Source organism: Pelodiscus sinensis, chromosome 1 (genome assembly GCF_052426305.1).
Source record: "Pelodiscus sinensis isolate ZL-2025 chromosome 1, ASM5242630v1, whole genome shotgun sequence".
NCBI classification, from domain to species: domain Eukaryota; kingdom Metazoa; phylum Chordata; order Testudines; family Trionychidae; genus Pelodiscus; species Pelodiscus sinensis.
The window spans coordinates 39,521,944-39,543,991 of NC_143052.1; the positions used below are offsets into that span (position 1 = coordinate 39,521,944).

The following is a 22,048-nucleotide window of genomic DNA, read 5'->3' on the forward strand; positions in this document are numbered from 1 at the left end:
CCTACACTCATCTCACTGTGCTGGTTTCTGCAGTTCTGGTTGTGAGGAGCTAGCTGGCTTTAGCTCCCTGTTCTAGACTGCAATGCCTAGAAAGAAGAGCAGAGCCCAGCCCGTGCTATGGAAGAGGAGCCCTTCAACAGAGATGAATTTTTGGGAACTAAAGCAAGACAATCCCATGAAATCTGGGATTGCTGAGAGGATATGTAAAGTTCTAGGGGAGTTTTTAAAAACTCATGGTGCAATTTGGAATTGTATTCAGGTGATGCAGAGTATGCCAGGGAGAATACTAGAATTTGACAGATATGTTCTCCCGTTCCAGAAAGCAACATTATGTTTTCTAGTCTCCCTTATTACATAGCTTTTCGAGAGGGACTGGCTTGCCTAAGAGAAGTTTATTCCTGAGACAATTAACCGATATCACCAATTCTCCTTACATTATAATGCATGAGAGTATTGATACGTTTCCACCTGCCATCTCGTTGGGATGTTAAATCCAAATCTGAGAGGATCTGGGCAGTAGAACCTGGACGCCACTCTACAGAGTAATTAAAACAAGAAGAAGAAACAGGTTTTATCCTTATGCAATGAAAACAGTACAGCACTAAAGAGTTTTCTATTAAAAAGAGCCAATGAAACATCATGGAATATTTCAAAAGATACTTTGTTTTAAAATATTTGGGCTTTCCTGCTTCCCATTTGTTTCTTATTAGGAAACTTTATACAGGTTTTGCTTAAAAATTCATGTGATTTTTCTGTTTATCTTTTAATTGAAGTCAAAATCCTAAGTTTAGGATGCCAAATTAATTGCTGTAAAAATTGCTGTCATGTCCAAAACAAGAGGATTAAGGACTTCCTGTGGAACAAACAAAAATCTGTTTTCAGGCAAATGCATTGAAGGAAAAAAAAAATCAACAGCCTGTCATCTCCTTAAATTATGGCACGAGTTGACATGTCACAAAAAGTGTTTTTCATAATTTTTCATAAGGCAACTGTAGATTTTTCAAACATTAAAGGAAACACTTTCAGAAGTGACTAGTGATTTTGGAGGCTTCGGTCTTTGGATGCCTGACTGGACACACCTTAAAGGGGCATCATTTTCAGAGACTGAGTGTTCCAAATTTTTCCATTTCTGAAAAATCAGTTCCCTTTATGTTGCCATAAGTTAGGCAATCAAAAACTAACAGACTCAAAGTCACAAGTAACTTCTGAAAATCTGTCTCCATTAACTTTACATGAATTAATTGTTCAAGATATCACTGTCACATGAATTACTAAGTGAAACAATGAATATTTCATTGGTTCTGATAATAGGTTTTATTGAAAATTGTTAATGTGCTCTGTGCATTTTTATGAAACCAGGTAAGAGGGCTATTAGGGTACCTGGGCAACCTCTACTGGAAATGCCAAGGTCAGAGAAGGCTGCAAAAGGGACAGCAGATATTCCCACACCGGTGGATAAGGCTTCGCAATCAACAAACTGTTGCTTTCTGAATAGAGTGATTCACTGAATTAATTTAAGGAAATCACTCCCAGATCCCTCAGTTGCAGCAAATTGTTTGCAAAAAACTACCACAAAAACATTTCTCTTCTGGAATCTTCCTAAGGAACAATCCATCTTTTTTTCTGGTCTACAGAAGGATTGCTGTGTGAAGCCACAACAAACTCACTTGAAGCTGTGTTTACACTTCATAGGTAAAAGAGCAGTCACAGAAGTGTGGCCACAGCAGGAGAGCAGGGAGAACGCTCCCAGTGCTCTAGGTAAACCACCTCCATCAAGTGGGCAGACAGAATGGCCGGGCCCCTGGGCAAGATGGTTGAAGGGCCTAGCTTTGTTCTCCTGGAAGGGGCGGGACTGGGCAGTCAGCCCTCAGTGTGCTTGGGCCACACCCCCCTTGTCAGCTCTTAGCACTGCCCAAAGTACACCACCCAGGCTCTGGCAGCGATTTAAAGAGTCTAGGACTCCAACTGTCACTACTACTGCAGTAAAGGCAGCAGCAGCCAGGAGCCTCAGGCTCTTTTTGAATCACCAGGCCCTGGTGCAGTTGCCCTCTTTGCCCCTCCCTTCCTGGCTCCCTCGCAGCAGGCCTGACCTCCATGAGGGTAGTAGCTTACAGTGCCAGGAGCTTGGCTTACACTTGCGCTTTACAGCTATAACTTTCAGTGCTTGGGTTTTTTCACACCCTTGATCCAGAAAGTTGCAGCTCAGTAAAATGCCAGTGTAGATTTAGCCTGAGTTTCCCTTAGCCTAGAATCACCTCTGGAACATTACGAGGATTTTTGCATTACCTCCCTTCATACAATTTGCAGAACTCCATGGTTAATGGCACTCTATTTTCCTCTGAAGCTTTCCTAATTGGCAATATAAAGGTTACCGTGTGCAAGCTTAGGAACACCTCCCTCTTTGGATTTCAGTTAAGTCCAGAACCACCTTTGGGACAAGAGCAATATCCTCAGCAATCACATGCCAAGAGGTGCCTTCTGTCTGTTCCACAGACAGTGGAGGTACATTTTTCTTCATTAGGCACACTGCTATTTGCAGCAGGCAAACCATTTGAACAGTTTTTCCTTCATCAGATAAACTGCTGTTTTTCCATCACACTGAGCTATCTACCTGGTTCAAGCTTACTTTTATAAACTTCATTTGCCAGCAATCCCTTACCCAACAGTGTTGGGAATATCTGCTCTCCCTTTTGCAGCCAGCCCTGAATCACAAAGGACTTAATTTATTTCCCATATAGTAAGTACTAGAGCATCATGCTTAGCGGTGGATTCAGCTTAATAGTTCAAGAACTAAACCTTTGAATGACATTTACTGAAACATTTCAGGAAAGATAAGAGCATCAAATCACTGTTTTCACTGTTATTATACCAGCAACAAAAATAAGAACTTACCTAGAACAACACTGTCAGCTTTTGGCCACTGTGAACAAGACAGATTTCGGTAGACCTGGTCTATTATCTTTTCCTTTACTTGAGAAATAGTATCACAGTTTAGCACTTTCACTGGTACAGAATCAGTGCCTCCATCTTGAACAAACACATTTACTGTCTATGAAAGAAAAAAAATGTGCCTAATTATTAAAAAATATCAGTTCTAATCTGTTTTTCTGGGTGATTAGAGCCTAGGAAGTGCCCATGATGCATTGTGTGTCTCACCACCATGCAGCAATATATGTTTTTAATGAAAAAGTGTTTATCTGCACAGTTCTTCACTATTCTTCAGCCAACTAGCTATTTTAGATGCCAGCCCATTCTTTCTAATATGATAAAATAGAAAATGTACAGATTGGATTTTCCCTTTCTTTGTGGTATCTAATATGACATCTTTTCTGTGTCTTGGGAACTTATTAAGGAAAGTTTTATATAGAGACAGGCATGTATTAAAATACCCTGACCATACACTGTCTGTGTACCACTCAGGTTATCCAATAATGAACTACACAAAGAAAAGTCAGTTTGCTATTTGCTACTTATCATAATAACCCTCAATTATAAAGGGTACCCTTAGGTACTTTATTCTGATTCTCAAGATATCACGGATTCTATTGGTATTCCTCCATGTTATTTATACAGGATGGAATCTCTTCGAGTATTTTTAAACCCAGAATGAACTTTAAATGTGCCCACAGCATAGAGATGATAATCTCAGTCCAGGTAAGACAAAAGAAGAGAATAATGTCCAGAAAGGGGAAATCATCTTAAGAAAAAGGCAGGGACTTTGACCTCACCCTCTGTTGATGGCTGCCTGATTTCCAAAAGCCAAAGTTGTGCAAAAATGTTGGAATTTTCAGGGACACTGTTACACAGACATATTTTAATAGCAGAAATAGCCAGATATGGCTTCTTTCCCCTTTTACTGGCTAGTAGAACTCCCCTCCCTCTCAGATATGGTCTTGGGTGAAGTGATCCCTGCACCTCACGTATTAATTTATGTAGTTAAAATGTGCTACAGTGCAGTGGAATTAAAAACTTTTTTATTGTCCTTAGCCAGAACTTGCTAGCTAATTGTATTTCTTTGTCCTATCCCCATTTATTATGTTAATTATATATGATTTTGCTGTCAGTTGAAAATATAGTGTGTCACTGTAACAACCGATGAAAAACATACCCAATTTTTTAAACAAAAATAATTACTGTAAAATGAATAAGTAGCATATACAGTGTAGTTCATCATCCAGTTTCAAGCAGATGTGTGCAAATTAAATTTTGTATTTATCTACTTAAAGCAGCAAGTGCTCCATAAATGTCTGCCCAAACTCATCCACTCGCATAAGTAGCACAAATATATTTTTATCGTAAGTCAAGCATATTATCCCAATATTGTTTAACAATATTAATCCACTTTTTTTGTCAAAAGACTTGCGATTTTTTTTGTTATAAGTACAATTCGAGAATGCAATGAAATTTTGGCCAAATCGGATCTAATGTTTGCAATACGTATCTATGAGAATTCTTCTTTGGCTTGGGTTTGATTCGCATTCACATATCTCTCTTTCAAACTGCATTCATAAAACTTAATTGCAAAAGCCTCCAGGTTAAAAGATATTATAAGAATTATTGCAGTAAGTGACAAATGACATATGATAAAAAAATATCTTGCTCATTAAACATGAGACAATGTAAACCATTTTTGCCCAGTCCGAGTGGTACTATGAGGCAAACTCTTTAGCTGAGACAAACATGAAAGCATCACTAGCCCCCCCCCCCCCCCAAAATCTATATTCATGAAGTTACATTTTGTTCTTTATCCAACCCCCACTCTCAAGCAATCTGTTAAGTACAGCCGCTGTAGGTCATGTGTAAGAACAATTCATAAAGCAAGCTTTCCATGCTGCCACCCCATCCAGAACCCTTTGGAATAGATCAAGAATGCGCTTTTAACCAAAGGTTTTTATTAAGTTTCATCCACACCATAGGTCTGTCATTGCATGTCTCACACAGAGAAAATTCAAAAAGGCTGCTAGTTGTGTCAATAATAAAGCCAGAGTAATCACATCAGAGTGACTTTCAAGGTAAAAGAAAATTCTGTGCTGCTCTTCTGGGAACAATTCTGAGCATTATGTGTGTTCATTAGACCATGTGTTATATAAACAAGCCAAGATTTGCAAAAACATATTACTAGATTTAGATTTACAATAATCTTTAGAGGCCTAAAGAAATTACCTGATACAAGCCATGAGAGTTAGAGATTATTCATAGGGTCTGATTCCTGTCCCATTGATGCTGATGTAAATCAAGAGCAACTCCACTGACATCAATGGAATTAAACCAATATTAAAATGTTGTAAGAGAATCAGGCTAATGGAATTTACCTCAAACTTCTTCAGAGACTGGGGGTGCTCTGATCTGGGGACTTACTTCCAAGTCCTTCTACATAGCTCTTACTTCTTTACCTATTGCCCACATTTCCTAGCTCTTATTGTTATAGAAAGACTGTATGGATAGAAACTTACATTCCATTGTATTCAAGAGGAAAAGCTTTATAGAAATTAATGATTTAGCAGATAAGCTACTTACCAACTGTGTATACTCTACATCATCTCCTAGTAACCCTGTGTCATTCAATGTATATTTGGCTTTCATTAGCACCGCATCAACGGGGCCTTTTTCCACCTGGTGTTTGATTGCCTTGAACAGTTTATAAAGAGGCTCTCCAGCAGTGTCCTTTTTAAGGGAAAAAATAAAATAAAAAAAATGCAAGGTATTATCAATGCCATATAACTAAGTATTTAATGAAGGAAAAGTATATGCATAAGTATATGCTTTCATCTCCTACCTTCAGATATTGATATAAACAAATAGCCATCCAATTGGATAACATCCTCTCCACAACAGTTTCTGATCTAAAAAACATGAAAATCGAAAATACTTGCTGGTAAGAAGGCAATTTTCTTTTTAAGTGTTGCCTGAAATAAAATATTTCTACTCTTACAGCACTTGTTGTCGTCATGCAATAATTTTACAGAAGTTCTTTAAAGCATGTGCCTGCATTAAATAAGGCTTTGCACTGTTCAATGTTCGTAGATACTTTCAGCTCCTTACTTTTAATGAAAGGTACCATATAGTCAAGTCAGAAGTTTTTTTCCATGTAGTAAGAATAAGTGCTTAAAGGAAACCTACACTTTAGTTACTGAGGAACAAAGTAATTGCAACAAAATACAGTACACAGAGCAAGAGATGAAATTCTGCAATTTATTAAGGATTAAGAAATTGTTTTAAGAGCATTCACTAGGGAGATATGGCCAGAATGCTAGATTATCTGGTATACAATTAAATAAGAGGTATAAAAAAATTCAATATTGCATTTTTTTCATGGAGAGATATTTGAGCAAGTTTATTCCAACCTCCAAATTAAATTATATGGACAGGAAAAATGTCTCTAGCTGCTCTTAAAACAAATAATTCCTATTTATTTTTGTTCCCTAATGTGCTCAGGTATGTCATCATAATCATTATTTCTAGACAGTCTACAGCATGACACAGAAACTCTGAAAAACACCACACTGGAAATGTAACAATGGTGCAAAAAAATGAAGGACTATAGAAAACAAGACAATCATTCAAACCTTCTGAGCATCAGCTTTGGGTTTTTGGCCACAACATACTGCTCCATCAGCTCTAAGAACAATGTCCTCATGATGTCAGTATAGTATTCTAGCTTTCCATGTAAAGCAACTGTCAATAAGGATGCAAAGTAAACTTTTTCTCTGGCAGAGAACTCCCTCTGGTTCTCCAATGTATGAATAAACTAAAACAGAAAAAAGCAAATTTAGCTTTGCATCTGAAACTGGTCATGAATCGTTTCAAGAACATATCAAAACATACCTGGCACTACAGGAGAAGGAAAAAAATAAAAAACTCAAAGTTTTGGACAAACTATGTATAAATAAGCTCTCTCTCTGAGACAGTTTTAAACACACTGTCTTCAGGGTTAATTCAACTAATATATCTAGGTCTTCAATATATTATGAAGTAATATATAATGAAGGAAGCTTTGTTTAAAAAAAAAAAAAATCTCTGCACTAAGTTTAGCCTTCGTCCTCCTGCCCCCCTCCCAAAGAAACCCTCAACCAAATATAAAAACAAACCCATTTCAATTACAAGAATTGTGAGCTAAATAAGTAAACTGAGTATTAGAACATGTTTTCCTCTACTGCAGACTGTAACACTCCTTTTACCAATAAACATTAAGGCCACGCTTAAAAAATAGCTTCTCGCTCCCTATTTAGCTACATATAAAAAGCAGCCTGATTTACACGGAATGCCAGGATTTAGCATATTTGTGTAAGCAGTTGTGCACTCATCAGTTTTGAAATAAGGACACTTTTTTAGATGCCTATATATGGACTTATGAGTTAAACTTTAGGCATATCTGTGCTAAAAATGTACATGCCATTCTACATGTGCCAGTCAAAAAGCATTTTCTGAAAAGTACAAGGTGAGCTTTAAGTGACTCTCATGTCAATACTCACATTGATAAGAAATGATTTGCTATTCAGTAGATTGGAAAACTGATTTAGAGCCTGTTCCACAGTGTGCTGTCTTGCCTCTGGAATATCCAGTTTCCCAGTAATCATTACATCTTTCTCTCCATCTTTTGAGGGCAAGAAGAAGACCCTGTCTGTGTACATTTTATAGTCCAACACAGGAATTCCCGCTTCACTGATATCATTGGTCTGATCTTCCATCTCTATCATTAGATCTAGAGTATACAATATTTCAAGTTTAGAGTTAGTTTTAGAAACCATACTGTGTTTTGTTTTCATTTGACAATGAAAGCATTTTATAGTAGGAAAAAATGATTAAACGTATTTAAAAAAATTTCCTCTTCCACATTCATTATACTTTTTCCTTACCATGTTTACCGATTGCAAAAGCATGTTCCCTACAACCCATAATTTCTTCCCAGATAAACCTGTTGAGACACGGACTACTTAGTGCTGTCTGAGGAAGCACAGAGGATGTCTACTCAGAAATTTAGAGCTTGTGACAGTGAGTCTCAGTACCTGGGCTTAGAGTTGTAGGCTCCTGGTCTCTAAGGAATGGAGTGAACTACAGAGTCCAGGCTCTGAGATTGGCTGTCACAGGCTGCTACTTGCTGTGTCTAGGCATAAATAGGCCTGGATTGATAACCGGGGCTCCTACTCTGCATCATAATACATAGGATAACAATCATCCTCATTATCACAGTATTATCTATTACTGATATATTGTAAGTGGAGAATTGTAAATTTACCGTAGAATCAGTAATTTTTGAATGCTAGGCTTTATGTGCATATACACACACAAGCAAAGGAGAAAAAAGATATTGTGGCCAACTACTTTTTTTGTATTTGTATATTTTCTATTCCTTTGAGTCCACATCATTGTGAAAGTTTCCTGTTAAGTCTTTTCACGGTAGCTGGTATATTGAACCAACGAGCAATAGCAACAGGAAGTATAAAAATAATCATTTTATTAGAAAAAGGGCAAGAAGGAAGAAAGCAAAACAGTTGATTGAAAATGATGAAAACACTTCAGTGAGACCCAAAAGCTTTCAAGTTCTTGACACAGAAAGCAATTAGGAGGTCACCTTTCCACAAAGTGGTTATTTTAGCTGGAGGCTTTCCAATTGCCTGATACTGCTGATTGACCAGAATACCATGTTAATTAATATAATGGCTTGCCATCTTTGCAATTTTTATTGACCACATAATTGAGCCTGGATCTTCTTATTCAGCCAATTTTAAGAAAGAAAACATCTTCTGGTTTCAGGCTTCATGCTATGTGTGTTCTCCTACCTTAATCACCACTTCCTTTACTATGGCTGGTCTGATGCACGCAGGCAGAATCCTTCTGAACTTACCATCATCAGTATTATATAAATCTAAAAACTATTCTCATTTATGTGCTTTACTTTACTATTAGCCAAAACAACATGCATCTTCTATGTTAGATTACACCTGCTGGAGACAATTTGGGCTCCTACTGTGCCCAGAGAGTCAGTAGTGATGGAGTAGGAGGAAATTAACCCTACACTCCAGCAGGCAGCAGTACTCATTGCATCCCTCTAGGAGCTCTGGCAGGGGACAAGCAGCTTAACATTCCAGAAACTATTCTGAGAAACTGGGGGTAGAAAGAAGAGGGATTACACAAAGGCAAGCTGGTGAGGAACATTAATAAACAGAGGGATCCAAAGCAGAATCTTGATCTTCAGCCCTTCAAATTTCAGAATGGTATTGGAAACTGAAGTCCTCAATCCAAACAGTTTCTATAGAGATTTGGGATCGGTAGCGTCCAAACTTGGAACATGTCAGTTTTGCAGATGTGACTCAAGTACAATGGGAAAAACTACTCTGAAAAGATTTTGAGAGATTTACATTATTCAAGATGGCAAAAATCTAGAGAGAATCAATTCCAAATCCTAACCCTGAGTATCCTAAGCCAAATTTAAGCCATTTTCAGATTCAACTACCGTTTTTCCAACCCCTCTCTATAAGAAACAAGTCATTTCTCTATAGTAAACAAAAAAAAAGCTTTATTACAGAAGAAAAGTGCTTGCGTATAAACAAATACAATATTTTAAACAGAGATATGACAGGTCAAGGTAATCAGGCAGGCCAAAGTTTCAAACATGGATGCTTCAATTCGACACCAGAGTAAGTAGACTGGTATCAGGAGGTTTCGAGCCCTTACAGATTTCACTGCTTTCCGTCAGGTCATGTCTATTTACATACAGTAAAGAATGAACCAATTCCTTAAATCAGGTTCTGTCAGCTAAATTTGTGTTGCTTCTCTGATTTTCCCAGTCTTAGATATGTCACTCTATCGACACATCCTTTTTGTCCCACCAATTCGTACATTTGGTGGTTTTCCTAACATTGTAATTTTTATTACAATAAAATGTGCCATTTTATCAGCTGCGTAAGTGCAGACTACAGATACTTGTTGTGAAACAGGTGACTTTTCAGTACCAGTGGCATCTTCTTAATAGCAATAATAAAATACCTGGTTTCTATTTCCATTTGCTTATTTAACTACTTGTGTATATTTTATCTTAAAAAATTACTTGTTCCTTTAATACCTTTCACTTTGTTTTATGTTTTTATGGCTTTTATAGAATCATAGAACATTAGAACTGGAAGGGACCTTGAGAAGTCATCGAGTCCAGTCCCCTGCTCAGCCAAGCACTGTCTAGACTCTAGATCATCCCTGACAGGGGTCTGTCTAAACTGCTCTTAAATATCTCCAATGATGGAGATTTAACAACCCCCTCCCCCCAGATAATTTATTCCAGTATTTAACTATCCTGACAGGCAGGAAGTTTTTCCTGATGTCCAACCTAAACCTCCCTTGCTGCAATTTAAGCCCATTGCTTCTTGTGTCTTTTAGATTAAATTATTAGAAGGATATGTATCATACAGTGATATCTGCAAACAAGAGGAGTTATATTGGCTTGTAGTAACTCCCAGGAAACAGTTTAAGCAAGAAAAGAGAAGTAATTTTAGCCTATCTTAAGACTTCTTATTAAGGTTCATTAAGAAATATAACACTAATCATACCTGTGAATTCTTTTTTGCACCTATCTCTGACACTTTCTTCCAAACCTTCAAGCTGTGACTTGATTTTTTCATATTCACGTTCTGCTTGTTGGCTTTTTCGCCTTTAAGGAATAAAGATAAGATTTGGAAAAGTTATTAATGGTTAAAGGGAGGCATATTACCACTGCACTGAATGGGAAGGCTGATGGCTCAGAGGAAAGCCGTTTCTTTTCCTTGTTACCTTTAACCACAAAAGTGGAAGAGATAGTGGGTCAGATCTTCAGCTAATGTAAATCATTGTAGCTCTACAGTGGAGCTGCTTACACAGATTGGCTAAGGATTGGGCCCAATGATTTTAAACTTATTAAGTTACATTTTAAAGATCAGTGAGCACATTTTAAGCGAGGGGTGGGTAATAATTTTTGGTAGGGGGAACTCCAAGAATTTAATAAGTGGTTGAGGGCCACATCTCTCCATTATATTAATGGAGGATGTGTGGAGTCTGGGAGGGAGGCTGGTTACAAGAAGGGAGTTTTAGGTAAGGGACCGGGATTCAGGAGGAGTGCGTGGGATCAGGAAGGGAGTATGGGATGTGAAATCCCATTTAATCAGTTAACTGGTTAAACAAGAGTGGGTCAGGAAGGCCAGTTCCAACCTGCTGGGCTGGAGTGACCTCTCTACCCACCACAGCTGGGCTGGAACAGCCCCTGTGACACAGGCAAGGTCTTCTCCAACCCAGCTGCTTCCAACCCCATGTTGGGCTCCCAGCCCATAAGCCTATTTATTAAGTGATCAATACTGTTTCTCTTTGCAGATGAGAACAGTTTGCTTTTCTGTACCATCAACCTTCTCCTTCAGAATTTTGGGACAGCAATAACATCTGAATAGAAGAGCACATCTTACCTGTAGCAGTAGATGGAAATGATGATAATGAATACCATAGGAAAAATTACTGATGGCAAAATCACCTCCAGAGGTATGTCACTCACACGTGTGTCATATTCCACCCTTCCTAGGATCCATTCTCTGTTGCCAAATTTCACCTAAATAATTAAATACATATTTATATCTGCCTCAAAATAATGCTACAGGAAGATTATTCAATAATTTAGCTGCTGTGTTTTAGTTTCCTAGTAATAGATATGATCTACAGAATTCCTAGTCCAGATTGCCAAAAAGGAATAATAAATATTGAGACAGAAATTTTCTGCTGATGTAAATGTGCATAGTTCCGCTGAAGTTAAGGAACTAATGGAGCAGCACCTGTTTATTCCAGCAAGTAATTTTGCACTTATTACATAAAATAAAAAATAAAAAACATTACTATAACAAAGGAATTTAGGCCCAATCCTACAAGCACTTACTACCCAGAATAGTGTTTGACTGTAACAGCAATAGTCACAATAGAGAACTCTGTGCCTAGTTCCGAGAGGGGATAGTACTGTAACCCTTAATTAAGGTGGCAATCAACAACTTGGGTCATTCTATTTATCTGTAATCCTTCTACAAACAGCAGGCAGAATCTGGAAGTGGTGTGGCATCACAAGACAACTTCCTTTATATAATACACCACTGAAGAATAAACCTATACAGGTAGGAAGCTATTGTACCAGTTCCACAAAGAGTAGTCCATACCCTTTTATCTATGCACAGATTATATAGACAACACAGAACATACAATGAATTCAGGAAGGTTGTTGGTTGTATCTCTCTTCTGTCTTCTCTTTGGCTGAGGTTGTACTTCAGGTGGTTCACAGTACAAGTCCTTTTCAGTCAATGTTTTTATGTTGCAGGGTTCTTCCCCCACAAAAGCTTGAGCCTCCTCTCTCGTCATGGCTTTGTTCAGATTACTGCCCTAGACAGAAAATATATGGCTGTCATTTTAGCTACAAAACCAGAGGGCAAGAGTCCACAGGTTACACAACCTTTTGTATCCCCTCAGAACAAAAACAACAAAACAAACAAACAAACAGTTCTGAAGCACCTTAGAGACTAACAAAAGTATATAGTATCCAGAACATTAGTGGGCAAAACTCACATCCTCAGATGAGCAGTCTCTGGTCATCTGAAGAAATGGGATTTGCCCTTGAAAGCTCACAATACTATCTATTTTTGTTAGTCTCGAAGGCAGGGGTGGGCAACCAGTTACAACCAAAGAGCCAAAATAATGGTGGATACAGTGCAAAGAGCCGAGGGAAAGAAGTTGAGGGAAACCCCCCCCCCACGCACACTGCCCGCCTTTCAGAGCCAAATGTGGCCCAAGCAGGCTTCCGTTGGCCGTAGCATCAGATCTCACTGCACCAAGAAGCACCCTGCCCAAACAAGGAAAAAAAGGTCAGAGCAGGGGACCATGAAAAGAGCCGCAGGTGCGGAAGCCATAATTTTTCCTTTGAGAGCCGCATGTGGCTCGCAAGCCGCAGGTTGGCCACCCCTGCTCTAAGGTGGCTCCAGGACTACTTTTTTTTTCTTTTTCTTTTTTTTAAACAAAGTTACAGACTAATATGGCTATCCCTCTGAAAACTTTTGTGCGGTGCATTTTCAACAGAGGATGTAATTCTGACATTGATGTGAAGGAGGAGAAAAAAATACCCCATGGCTTTTACACTCACAAGAAATCTATTAATTCTCTAGGAACATAGCTAATTTTTAAATTCCAGATTCCAGCAGCGAAGGGCACCATGCAGTTTTCAAAGAATGAAAGGGAAATGTCAGACTTACCCTGCATTGTCTGGGCCCTTCAGGGTAGGGGGCTGGCGGTATGGGGAGTTCAGGAGTCAGGGCAGAACTGGGCCTTGGGGATGTGTGTGGGGGGGGGGAGAAGGGGAGCATGGCAAGAGGCTGGTGGTGTGTGAGGTGTGTGCGCAATAGTGAGGTCTGGGGGGTGAGAAAGGATTCAGGGGAAGGGTCTTTCTCTCCCCTTCCCTGACCCCCAGGAGCCTTCTGTCTCTCCCTCCTGCCCCGACACAAGAGGCCTTCCCTTCCACTGATGCTGCAGCCAAGGGAGCAGTCATCTGAAGCAGCCTCTTGTCCACCGGGAGCCGGGGCCTACTGTGGTCAGGGGCTGCTCCAGCAAGGGCTGGGAGCCAGAGGCAGCCCTAACACCCGCATAGGACTGGGAGCTGCTGACAGATAGCTCCAGATCAGGGCTAGGGGTGGGAGCCCCATGGGCTGCGCCCCAACCCAAATCCCACTTTAATTGGTTAAACATCAGCCCAACCCAACATTTAACTAGTTAACTGATTAACCGAGATATTACACCCCTACCACTTACTCAGTCTGATGGCAGGCAAGATAATAGAGACCCAGTGCTGTTGGCCACTCTCTTGGTGGTGTGGCTGCTCTGTGTGGCTACTCTGCATATAGCTCTCCCCTGTGCTCACTGCCTTCCAGTGGCCACACTCAGTAGTACATCCCTCTTCTCTGTGCTCCTCCCTTTCCATGTTATGGAACACAGTCCCATCCCCTGCACTTCTCATTTTCTTAGCACTACCAAAACCTGATCTTGTGTTAAGTTAGGGTAAGTGGAAAGGGCATACTACATTTGATGGTCCTAGCTCTTACTGTTTAAGAGTTCTTAACACCGCAGGCTGAAGAGGGCAGTACAGAACAAGAAAGAAAACTGGCAGAATGTAACCTCTAGCAGAAGGAAGCCAACTTAGGTATCCCCAATTCCACTAGAGGTAAGTAACCACTTTTAGGCTCTCTGCACAAGCACTTCAATGGAGAATGCTTTGGCAGGGACCTCTCAGGGAAGAAATGAGGAGACACCATTTACCAGAAGGTATGGGATGCATAGTCCTAGGGATGCAGGTTCCATGACCACCACCTCCAAAAGAAGAAGATGGGTGGTGGTGGTCGAGGTCTCCCTCCTAAGAGGGACTGAGGCATCCATCTACCATCCAGACCTGGAATCTTGAGAAGTGTGCTGCTTACCAGGAGCTAGAATTCAGGTTGTGACTTCCAAAACTGATCAAACCTTCAGATCGATAACCCTTCCTGCTTCTCCATGTGGGAACTAACAATACGGCCAAGAATGACCTTGAGCAGATCACTGCAGATTATGTAGCGCTGGGAAGAAGGATCAAAAAATTTGAAGTGCAAGTGGTGTTCTCTTCCATCCTCCCTGTTGAAGGAAAAGGTCCAGGCAGGGAGCGTCGAATCGTAGAAGTAAATGTGTGGTTGCGCAGGTGGTGTCAGAGAGAGCGGTTTGGTTTCTTCCATCATGGAACTCTGTTCCAGGCACAAGGATTGCTAGGAAGAGATGCCTCCGGGACTGGATGGCATTCATCCAAGGGTTCTAAAAGAACTCAAATGGGAAATTGCTGAGCTATTATCTGTGGTTTGTAACCTATCCTTTAAATCAGCTTCCGTACCTAATGACTCGAAGGTAGCTAACGTGACACCAATATTTAAAAAGGACTCTAGAGGCAATTACAGACTAGTAAGTCTAACTTCAGTACCGGGCAAATTAGTTGAAACAATAGTAAAGAATAAAATTGTGAGGCACGTAGAAGAACATAATTTGTTGGACAAAAGTCAACATGGTTTCTGTAAAGGGAAATCATGTCTTACTAATCTATTAGAGTTCTTTGAAGGGGTTAAACATGCAGACAAGGGGGATCCAGTAGATATAGTATACTTAGATTTTCAGAAAGCCTTTGACAAAGTCCCTCACCAAAGGCTCTTGTGTAAATTACATTTCCATTTCCTTTCATGGATTGAGAACTGGTTAAAAGACAGGAAACAAAGGGTGGGAATAAATGGTAAATTTTCAGAATGGAAAGGGGTAACTAGTGGTGTCCCCCAAGAGTCAGTCCTGGGACCAGTCCTGTTCAACTTATTCATAAATGATCTGGAGAAAGAGGTAAGCAGCGAGGTGGTATAGTTTGCGGATGATACCAAACTGTTTAGGATAGTCAAGACAGAAGCAGACTGTGTGGGACTCCAAAAAGATCTCACCAAACTGAGTGATTGGGCAACAAAATGGCAAATGAAATTTAATGTGGATAAGTGTAAAGTAATGCACATCAGGAATAATAACCCCAACTATAGGTACAGTATGATGGGGACTAATTTGTCTATGACAAATCAGGAAAGAGATCTTGGAGTTATCATGGATAGTTCTCTGAAAACTTCCACGCAGTGTGCAGCGGCGGTCAAAAAGGCAAATAGGATGCTAGGAATTATTAAGAAAGGGATAGAAAATAAGGCACAGAATATCTTACTGCCCCTGTATAAAACTATGGTACGCCCACATCTTGAATACTGTGTACAGATGTGGTCTCCTCACCTCAAAAAAGATATTTTGGCTTTGGAAAGGGTTCAGAAAAGGGCAACTAAAATGATTAGGGGTTTGGAACGGGTCCCATGTGAAGAGAGGGTAAAATGACAGACTTTTGAGTTTAGAAAAGAGGAGACTGAGGGGGGGATATGATAGAGCTATGTAAAATCATGACTGGTGTGGAGAGGGCAAACAAAGAGAAGTTATTTATTAGTTCCCATAATAGAAGAACTAGAGGACACCAAATGAAATTAATGGGTAGCAGGTTTAAAACTAATAAAAGAAAGTTCTTCTTGACACAGCGTGTAGTCAACCTGTGGAACTTCTTGCCAGAAGAGGCTGTGAAGGCTAGGACTATAACAGAGTTTAAAGAGAAGCTAGATAATTTCATGGAGGTTAGGTCCATAAAAGGCTATTAGCCAGGGGATAGAAATCGTGTCCCTGGCCTCTGTTTGTCAGAGGCTGGAGAGGGATGGCAGGAGACAAATCACTTGATAATTGTCTTCAGTCCACCCTCTAAGGGGCACCTGGTGCTGGCCACTGTCGGCAGACAGGCTACTTGGCTAGATGGACCTTTGGTCTGACCCAGTATGGCCATTCTTATGTTCTTATGTAAATTATAGTGGGGGAGGTCTAGGTTGTATAGTACGAAAAACTATTTCACTAGGAGGGTGGTGAAGTACAGGAACGGGTTACCAAGGGAGGTGGTGGAATCTCCATCCCTAGAGGTTTTTAAGTCTTGGATTGACAAAGCCCTGGCTGGGTTGATTTAGTTGGGATTGGTCTTGCCTTGGGCAGGGGACTGGACTCAGTGACCTCCTGAGGTCTCTTCCAGCCCTAAGATTCTATGATTCTTCTACCAACAGACTCACAGAGGGACAGACAGACATTTCTAAAATAAATAGATTATAATGATAAATCAATGTCAGCGATGTCTTGTCAAGTTTACCTGTGCATGAATAAGTTTGTTGACTTGTTTTTTGATGCCATCGGTGAAGTTTTCAAATGTTGGATCCGCAACATATTTAAAGGGGTCCTTGTCATTTTTTAGATCCAAATTGTGACCATCCATTTTAATACATGTAGTGATCTTATAGTTTTCTGGATCCTCTAATATTGGTGGAGAAGAGAAGACTATTGTGCTGTCATTGATTTTTGTAATATTTTGTCCTTCAAACTAAAAAACAAACAAAAAAAATTTGATTGAACATTTATCGCCTATAAATAGAGGCCAGAGAATAGGAACTTCTACACCAAACACAAGTGAAATAAAAAGGTGAAGATTCTCAGTTATTTTTGTAAAAGATTAAAAAAAAATCATTGGATAAAAACAAATCATTGCTTCAGTGTAGGTCAGTAGTTAGGCCTAAAGCAACACACTAAGCTCTGAAAACTCCCAAAGTTAGCAGAAAGTTTGTGTCAGTAATTGAATTTTATGGATGTGAAATATTTTGGAGTGGTTTAATGTGGAGAACAGAAGATTGGGAGTGGGTGAGTATGTAACTCTTTAGCTTTAATCCAGACCATCTTTGACTTGCCTATAACCTTGAGCACATCACTTGGCTTCTCTGTTATTTATAAATGACTTGAAGACATTAAGTACAATTTATGAATAATTTACATTAACACCAACCAACTAGTCACCCTAACTCACAGCAAATCTTATCTTCACCCACGATGAATGTTTATTTCTAAGGCACTTCATACTTAAAAATTTCTGGATTCTAACAATATTAGTTTTGTATATATAATTCTCCCCATCTCATTCCTTTGCACGAGGTGTTCCTTGATACTTATACAAACAATAGGAATCCTCTTCAACCAATCATTAACATAAATCACAACAAAAAAACCAGCAGCTGTCTTTATGATCTTTATGTCTTCCTACAACAGTCTTCACAGTCCCTTAACACAGATGTGATTGTATCATTCCTAGTTAATTTTGGATACTATCAGAATACAAAGTGAATTAAAAAGTAAACAAAAGATTGACAGATAATATGTATAGTGCCTCCAAATAGATGTTTTTAATACATCAGAATAAATATACGCAGGGGGAACAAATACTTGAGAACAATAAACAGAGGTTTGCTAAGGAAAAATGTTTCCATGAGTTTAGTGTAGGCCTGATACAGTAAAACTTCATCTGTTAATACACATCATAGTTATTGCAGAAAATAGATTACTAAAGGTGTACATTTTTATTTTCTAATAATCCTGGCAGAACTGCGGGGGAGAAATCTGGATTTGTCACAGCTCAAAAGATTTATGGATTAGAAAAAAATTGAAATAGAGGAATACTGTCTTAAAAAGAGCACAAAACTGTATAGATTATTAAAAATAAAATTATGTAATTGAAATTATGACCAAAAATAGACAACAGAAAAACAAAAGTTAGTTTTGAAACGTTTTCCTAAATTTTGAACCATGTTCCCATCAAAGAACCATTTTTTAGGTTTTTAATCACGTGACAAGTGTTGGGCTTCCTCAGAAATGGAATGAAATTTTGCAGTTGTGTAGTGAAAGGGTTTACTTAGCATCACATGTAGGAGTAGTTTTAAATTCAGTGTATAAGGAAATGCACATGCTGCACAAAGACTTTAGTAGGAATGGGCAAAAAAAGTAGGAACTTTTTGGTTTGCAAAGCCAAATTGAATAGGTTTGGATTTTGCAAAGTCAAGAGCAGTAGTGGTTGGATTCAAGTCCAAATATCTTGAGCTCAGTAGGAAGCACATGGAATAAGATAAATTATTCCAATTCGGACTTGGCAATACATTTCAGTTGCTCCATTCATAGCTCAGTTCTACATCCCTTATTCATGGTGAATAGTACTTGATTCTTTGAGTCATCTCTTTTAAATCAAAGGAACTTGTGTACGTTCTAAGGTACTAATCAACATAAGAAAGAATGAGGCCCTTAGTTTACATCTGAAAAAATAGAAATATTGGTGGGGATTAGTGTACCTGAGAGGTATATTATTGACAGGGATTATTGTGCCTGAGGTTTTGTTAATATAATTTTGGCCCAATCCAATACTCATTGACATCAGTGGGCAGGCCCTGTTTAGACATCACACTGCTGATGAGGACAGCATATCTGACAAAAAAGGAGAATTACCAATTTTGAGTCCTGACTTTGTATTCGCCTCTTCTTTCTTCTGGAAGACCCATAAAGGTCAGCAGTCACAACTATGGAGAAACTCTGGATGATATCAAACCCAGTTCCCGTTACAGTTATACGTCTCCCTCCACTGTGGGGGGGGGGGGGGGGGATGAGGAGGGAGGGGAAGGAAAAAAAAAAGATACAAATAAAACATCAGTGAAGTTCTACAACCATACATTAGCTTATCTATCCATCTTGGATTTTTTCCACTTAAAATATTTTTGCAGAGCTTTGTATGCAGGTGCTTGTACAATAGTTAGGTATCAAATGTAAGAACTTCCAGTAAACTCAAAATTGTAAATGTATACAGCTGTTCCAAACTTTGTGGACTATTTATCATTTATCATTTTTATAAAAAATGAGGAGTGCTGTGGCATGTTAAAAACTAAAGCTACCAAGTTATTTCAGGAGTTATTTTGAAATAAATTTCAAAATAATAACTCCCAAAATAACTATTATGAAATAAGCCTGTTCCTCCTTCACAAGCAGGCATTATTATTTTGAAATACAGTCAGTCCCCAGGTTACGTACAAGATAGGGACTGTAGGTTTGTTCTTAAGTTGAATTTGTATGTAAGTCGGAACTGGCGTCCAGATTCAGCCGCTGTTGAAACTGACCAGCGGCTGACTACAGGAAGCCCGAGAAAGAGCTGCTCTGCCCCGGGCTTCCTGGAATCAGCCGCTGATCAGTTTCAACAGCGGCTGAATCTGGACGCCTGGAACAGAGCAGCTGGGGTGCTGCCGGGTAGGTCCCCGCAGCGCCGCACCTCGGGGACCAACCCGGCAGCATCCCAGCTGCTCTACCCCAGGTGTTCCCAAGTCGTCCTCCGTGGCGAGAAAAGCCTGGTCTGCTGGGGGGCGGGGAGGGGCGCAGCAGCAGACCAGGGAGACGCGGAGCAACTTTTCTCGCCACGGAGGACGCAGGTGGCGGGACCGCGGCGTGTCTGGGTGGTCCCGCCGCCCCCGTCCTCTGCAGCGAGAAAAGCCCCGTTCGTATGTAGGGATCCGACGTAAGTTTTAAAATTTTAAAATTATTTAAAATGTTTTCCCTCATCTTTATTACTCATTGGGAGAAAAACACACTACAGGCAGTCCCCGACTTACGTGGATCCAACTTACGTCAGATCCCTAGATACGAACGGGGTGAGGCAACTCCCGCACATGAACAGCAGACAAAAGCAGCCTCTCCGCCCCTCCTCCCCCTATACATGCTGGGCTCCCTGGGCAAACAAAGACTCCACCAAAACAAACAAAGTGCTGGCCTCATTGTGTTAGCAAAAAAAGGACCCTCCTCCTAGAACCCTGGGTGGTGTGTGGAAATAAAGCTATTAGCTCAAAGCATGGTGTAGAGCTGTTTGGTATTTGATGAGTTACTCCTTTAGTCCTGAGTTTGTCACAGGGACAGAAATAGATGTGAAATCTTCTGAACAGGGGAACAGACAGCAAAACAAACATTAGAGGGGAGTTAACCTTTCCCTATGCTATCCAAAACTAAAAAAAATGTTTGGCTAGAGTTTCCCCTACAATATGTACCAGTTCCGACTTACATACAAATTCAACTTAAGAACAAACCTACAGTCCCTATCTTGTACGTAACCCGGGGATTGCCTGTACATAAACAAATATGAGACGCTAACTCAGAAATTAGTGATTTTCACCAAGACGGCTCAAGTGCACGAATGAGCAGTGATGCTGGAACAATTTGTATAGTGAGGAACGGGGGTATTAAGAGTCACTGAATCAAACTGTAAACCAGGGGTGTGCAACCTTTTTTGGGTTGGGGGCCACTGACCCACAGAAAAATCAGTCAGGGGCCATACACAAGTGAGAAGCAAACCAAACCAAAACCAAAACCAAACCCTCCACATTCCTCTCACGCACCAGAGCCTAGTGGGTCCAAGCTAGTGGATTTTGTGTGCTCCAGCCCCACAGGGAGGTGGCGGGGTGGTGAAGCACCAGCATGAGCTCCTTAATGTTGGGGAGGAGCCCTGAGCCTCAGGAGCAAGATCCAGGCAAGGCAGCAGCTGCATCCTCACCCCTGCTGTAAACCCTGTATATGCTGGAAACCACTTCAAGCCACAAGGTGCAGCAGTTCCAGTGCCTATGCAGATGAGATCAGCTAATAACAGCAGCTGGCTGAAAGTGAAGCTGAGCAAGGCAGAGGTCATGCTACTGGACAGAGAAAGACATTCTGAAGAATTTGAATTCATGGAGCATTCTCCTTTGGTTGAAGATACACTCCCACAAGTAGTCACTACAGTCAGCAGGTTAGCTGTACTTCCAGATTCCTCACTGTAGCTGGCTCTGACAGAGGAGCTTCATTTCCAGGTAACTAAGAGACACTACCCTCTCACAGCAGAAAGTGACCTGGCTTCAGTTATTTGTACCTTCGTGACCTCCTGGTTGGACTATAGCAATGTAGTATACCAGAGGATGAAGTACCTTTGGCACTTAGCAAACTCCCACTTGTTCAGAAGGCTGCAGTGCATCTTTGCAGTAATTCTGGCTACACCAATACATTACACCTGTTCTCTTCTCCCTACTCTGACTTCCCATAGAATCAAGTCAAGTTCAATGTCTTACATTTAATCTTCAAGGTCTACGTAGCCTAGCACCAACACCCTCTAAAGCTCTGGGGCAAAGACCATAGTCATCAACTTTGCTCCTATATCTCAGTGGAGCTCCCTACAAGAGTAAAGCTTGTCCGTGCAGAAGATAGAACTTTCTAATGGACTGGTCCCAGGGTGTGGACTCCACCAAAAATTAAGGATCACCATGAACCTCACCATCTTCCACTCCAAGTATAAGATGCATTTTTTGACTTTACCTCTCTGAGAAAAATACATAGCAATATTCATATTAAAGAGCCCCTATCAAAACAAGATACTCCACTACAAGCACATTTGCATATTAGTCATGTTGCTTACTGCAATATTGGAAGGTGTTCTGATATTGTGGTGATGAGTGTGTTGTAAGAACCTACATAGAAAGGAACAGAAGTCACATGGTGCTAGTTCTCCTTGTTGCTTTCAATTGTTAGATACATTAAAAATTAGGAAAGCAGATTAATTAATATGGTGCTAACC

The 22,048-nt window shown here is 40.1% G+C and overlaps 1 protein-coding gene across 12 annotated transcripts in view; it reads right to left on the reverse strand.

Annotated features, from left to right (window-relative positions):
* Positions 1–22,048, reverse strand: part of PLXNB2 (plexin B2) — a 351,000-nt gene that overhangs the window by 22,127 nt on the left and 306,825 nt on the right. For all 12 annotated transcript variants that reach the window (XM_006122609.5, XM_075928258.2, XM_006122610.5 and 9 more), the window contains 11 exons: positions 18,919–19,051; positions 16,751–16,978; positions 12,199–12,375; positions 11,424–11,563; positions 10,542–10,642; positions 7,473–7,702; positions 6,567–6,748; positions 5,777–5,843; positions 5,518–5,664; positions 2,893–3,049; positions 435–535 (listed from right to left, as the gene is read on the reverse strand). In XM_006122609.5, coding sequence (XP_006122671.3) covers positions 435–535; positions 2,893–3,049; positions 5,518–5,664; positions 5,777–5,843; positions 6,567–6,748; positions 7,473–7,702; positions 10,542–10,642; positions 11,424–11,563; positions 12,199–12,375; positions 16,751–16,978; positions 18,919–19,051 — 1,663 coding nt within the window. The remainder of the gene's footprint in view (positions 1–434; positions 536–2,892; positions 3,050–5,517; positions 5,665–5,776; positions 5,844–6,566; positions 6,749–7,472; positions 7,703–10,541; positions 10,643–11,423; positions 11,564–12,198; positions 12,376–16,750; positions 16,979–18,918; positions 19,052–22,048) is intronic.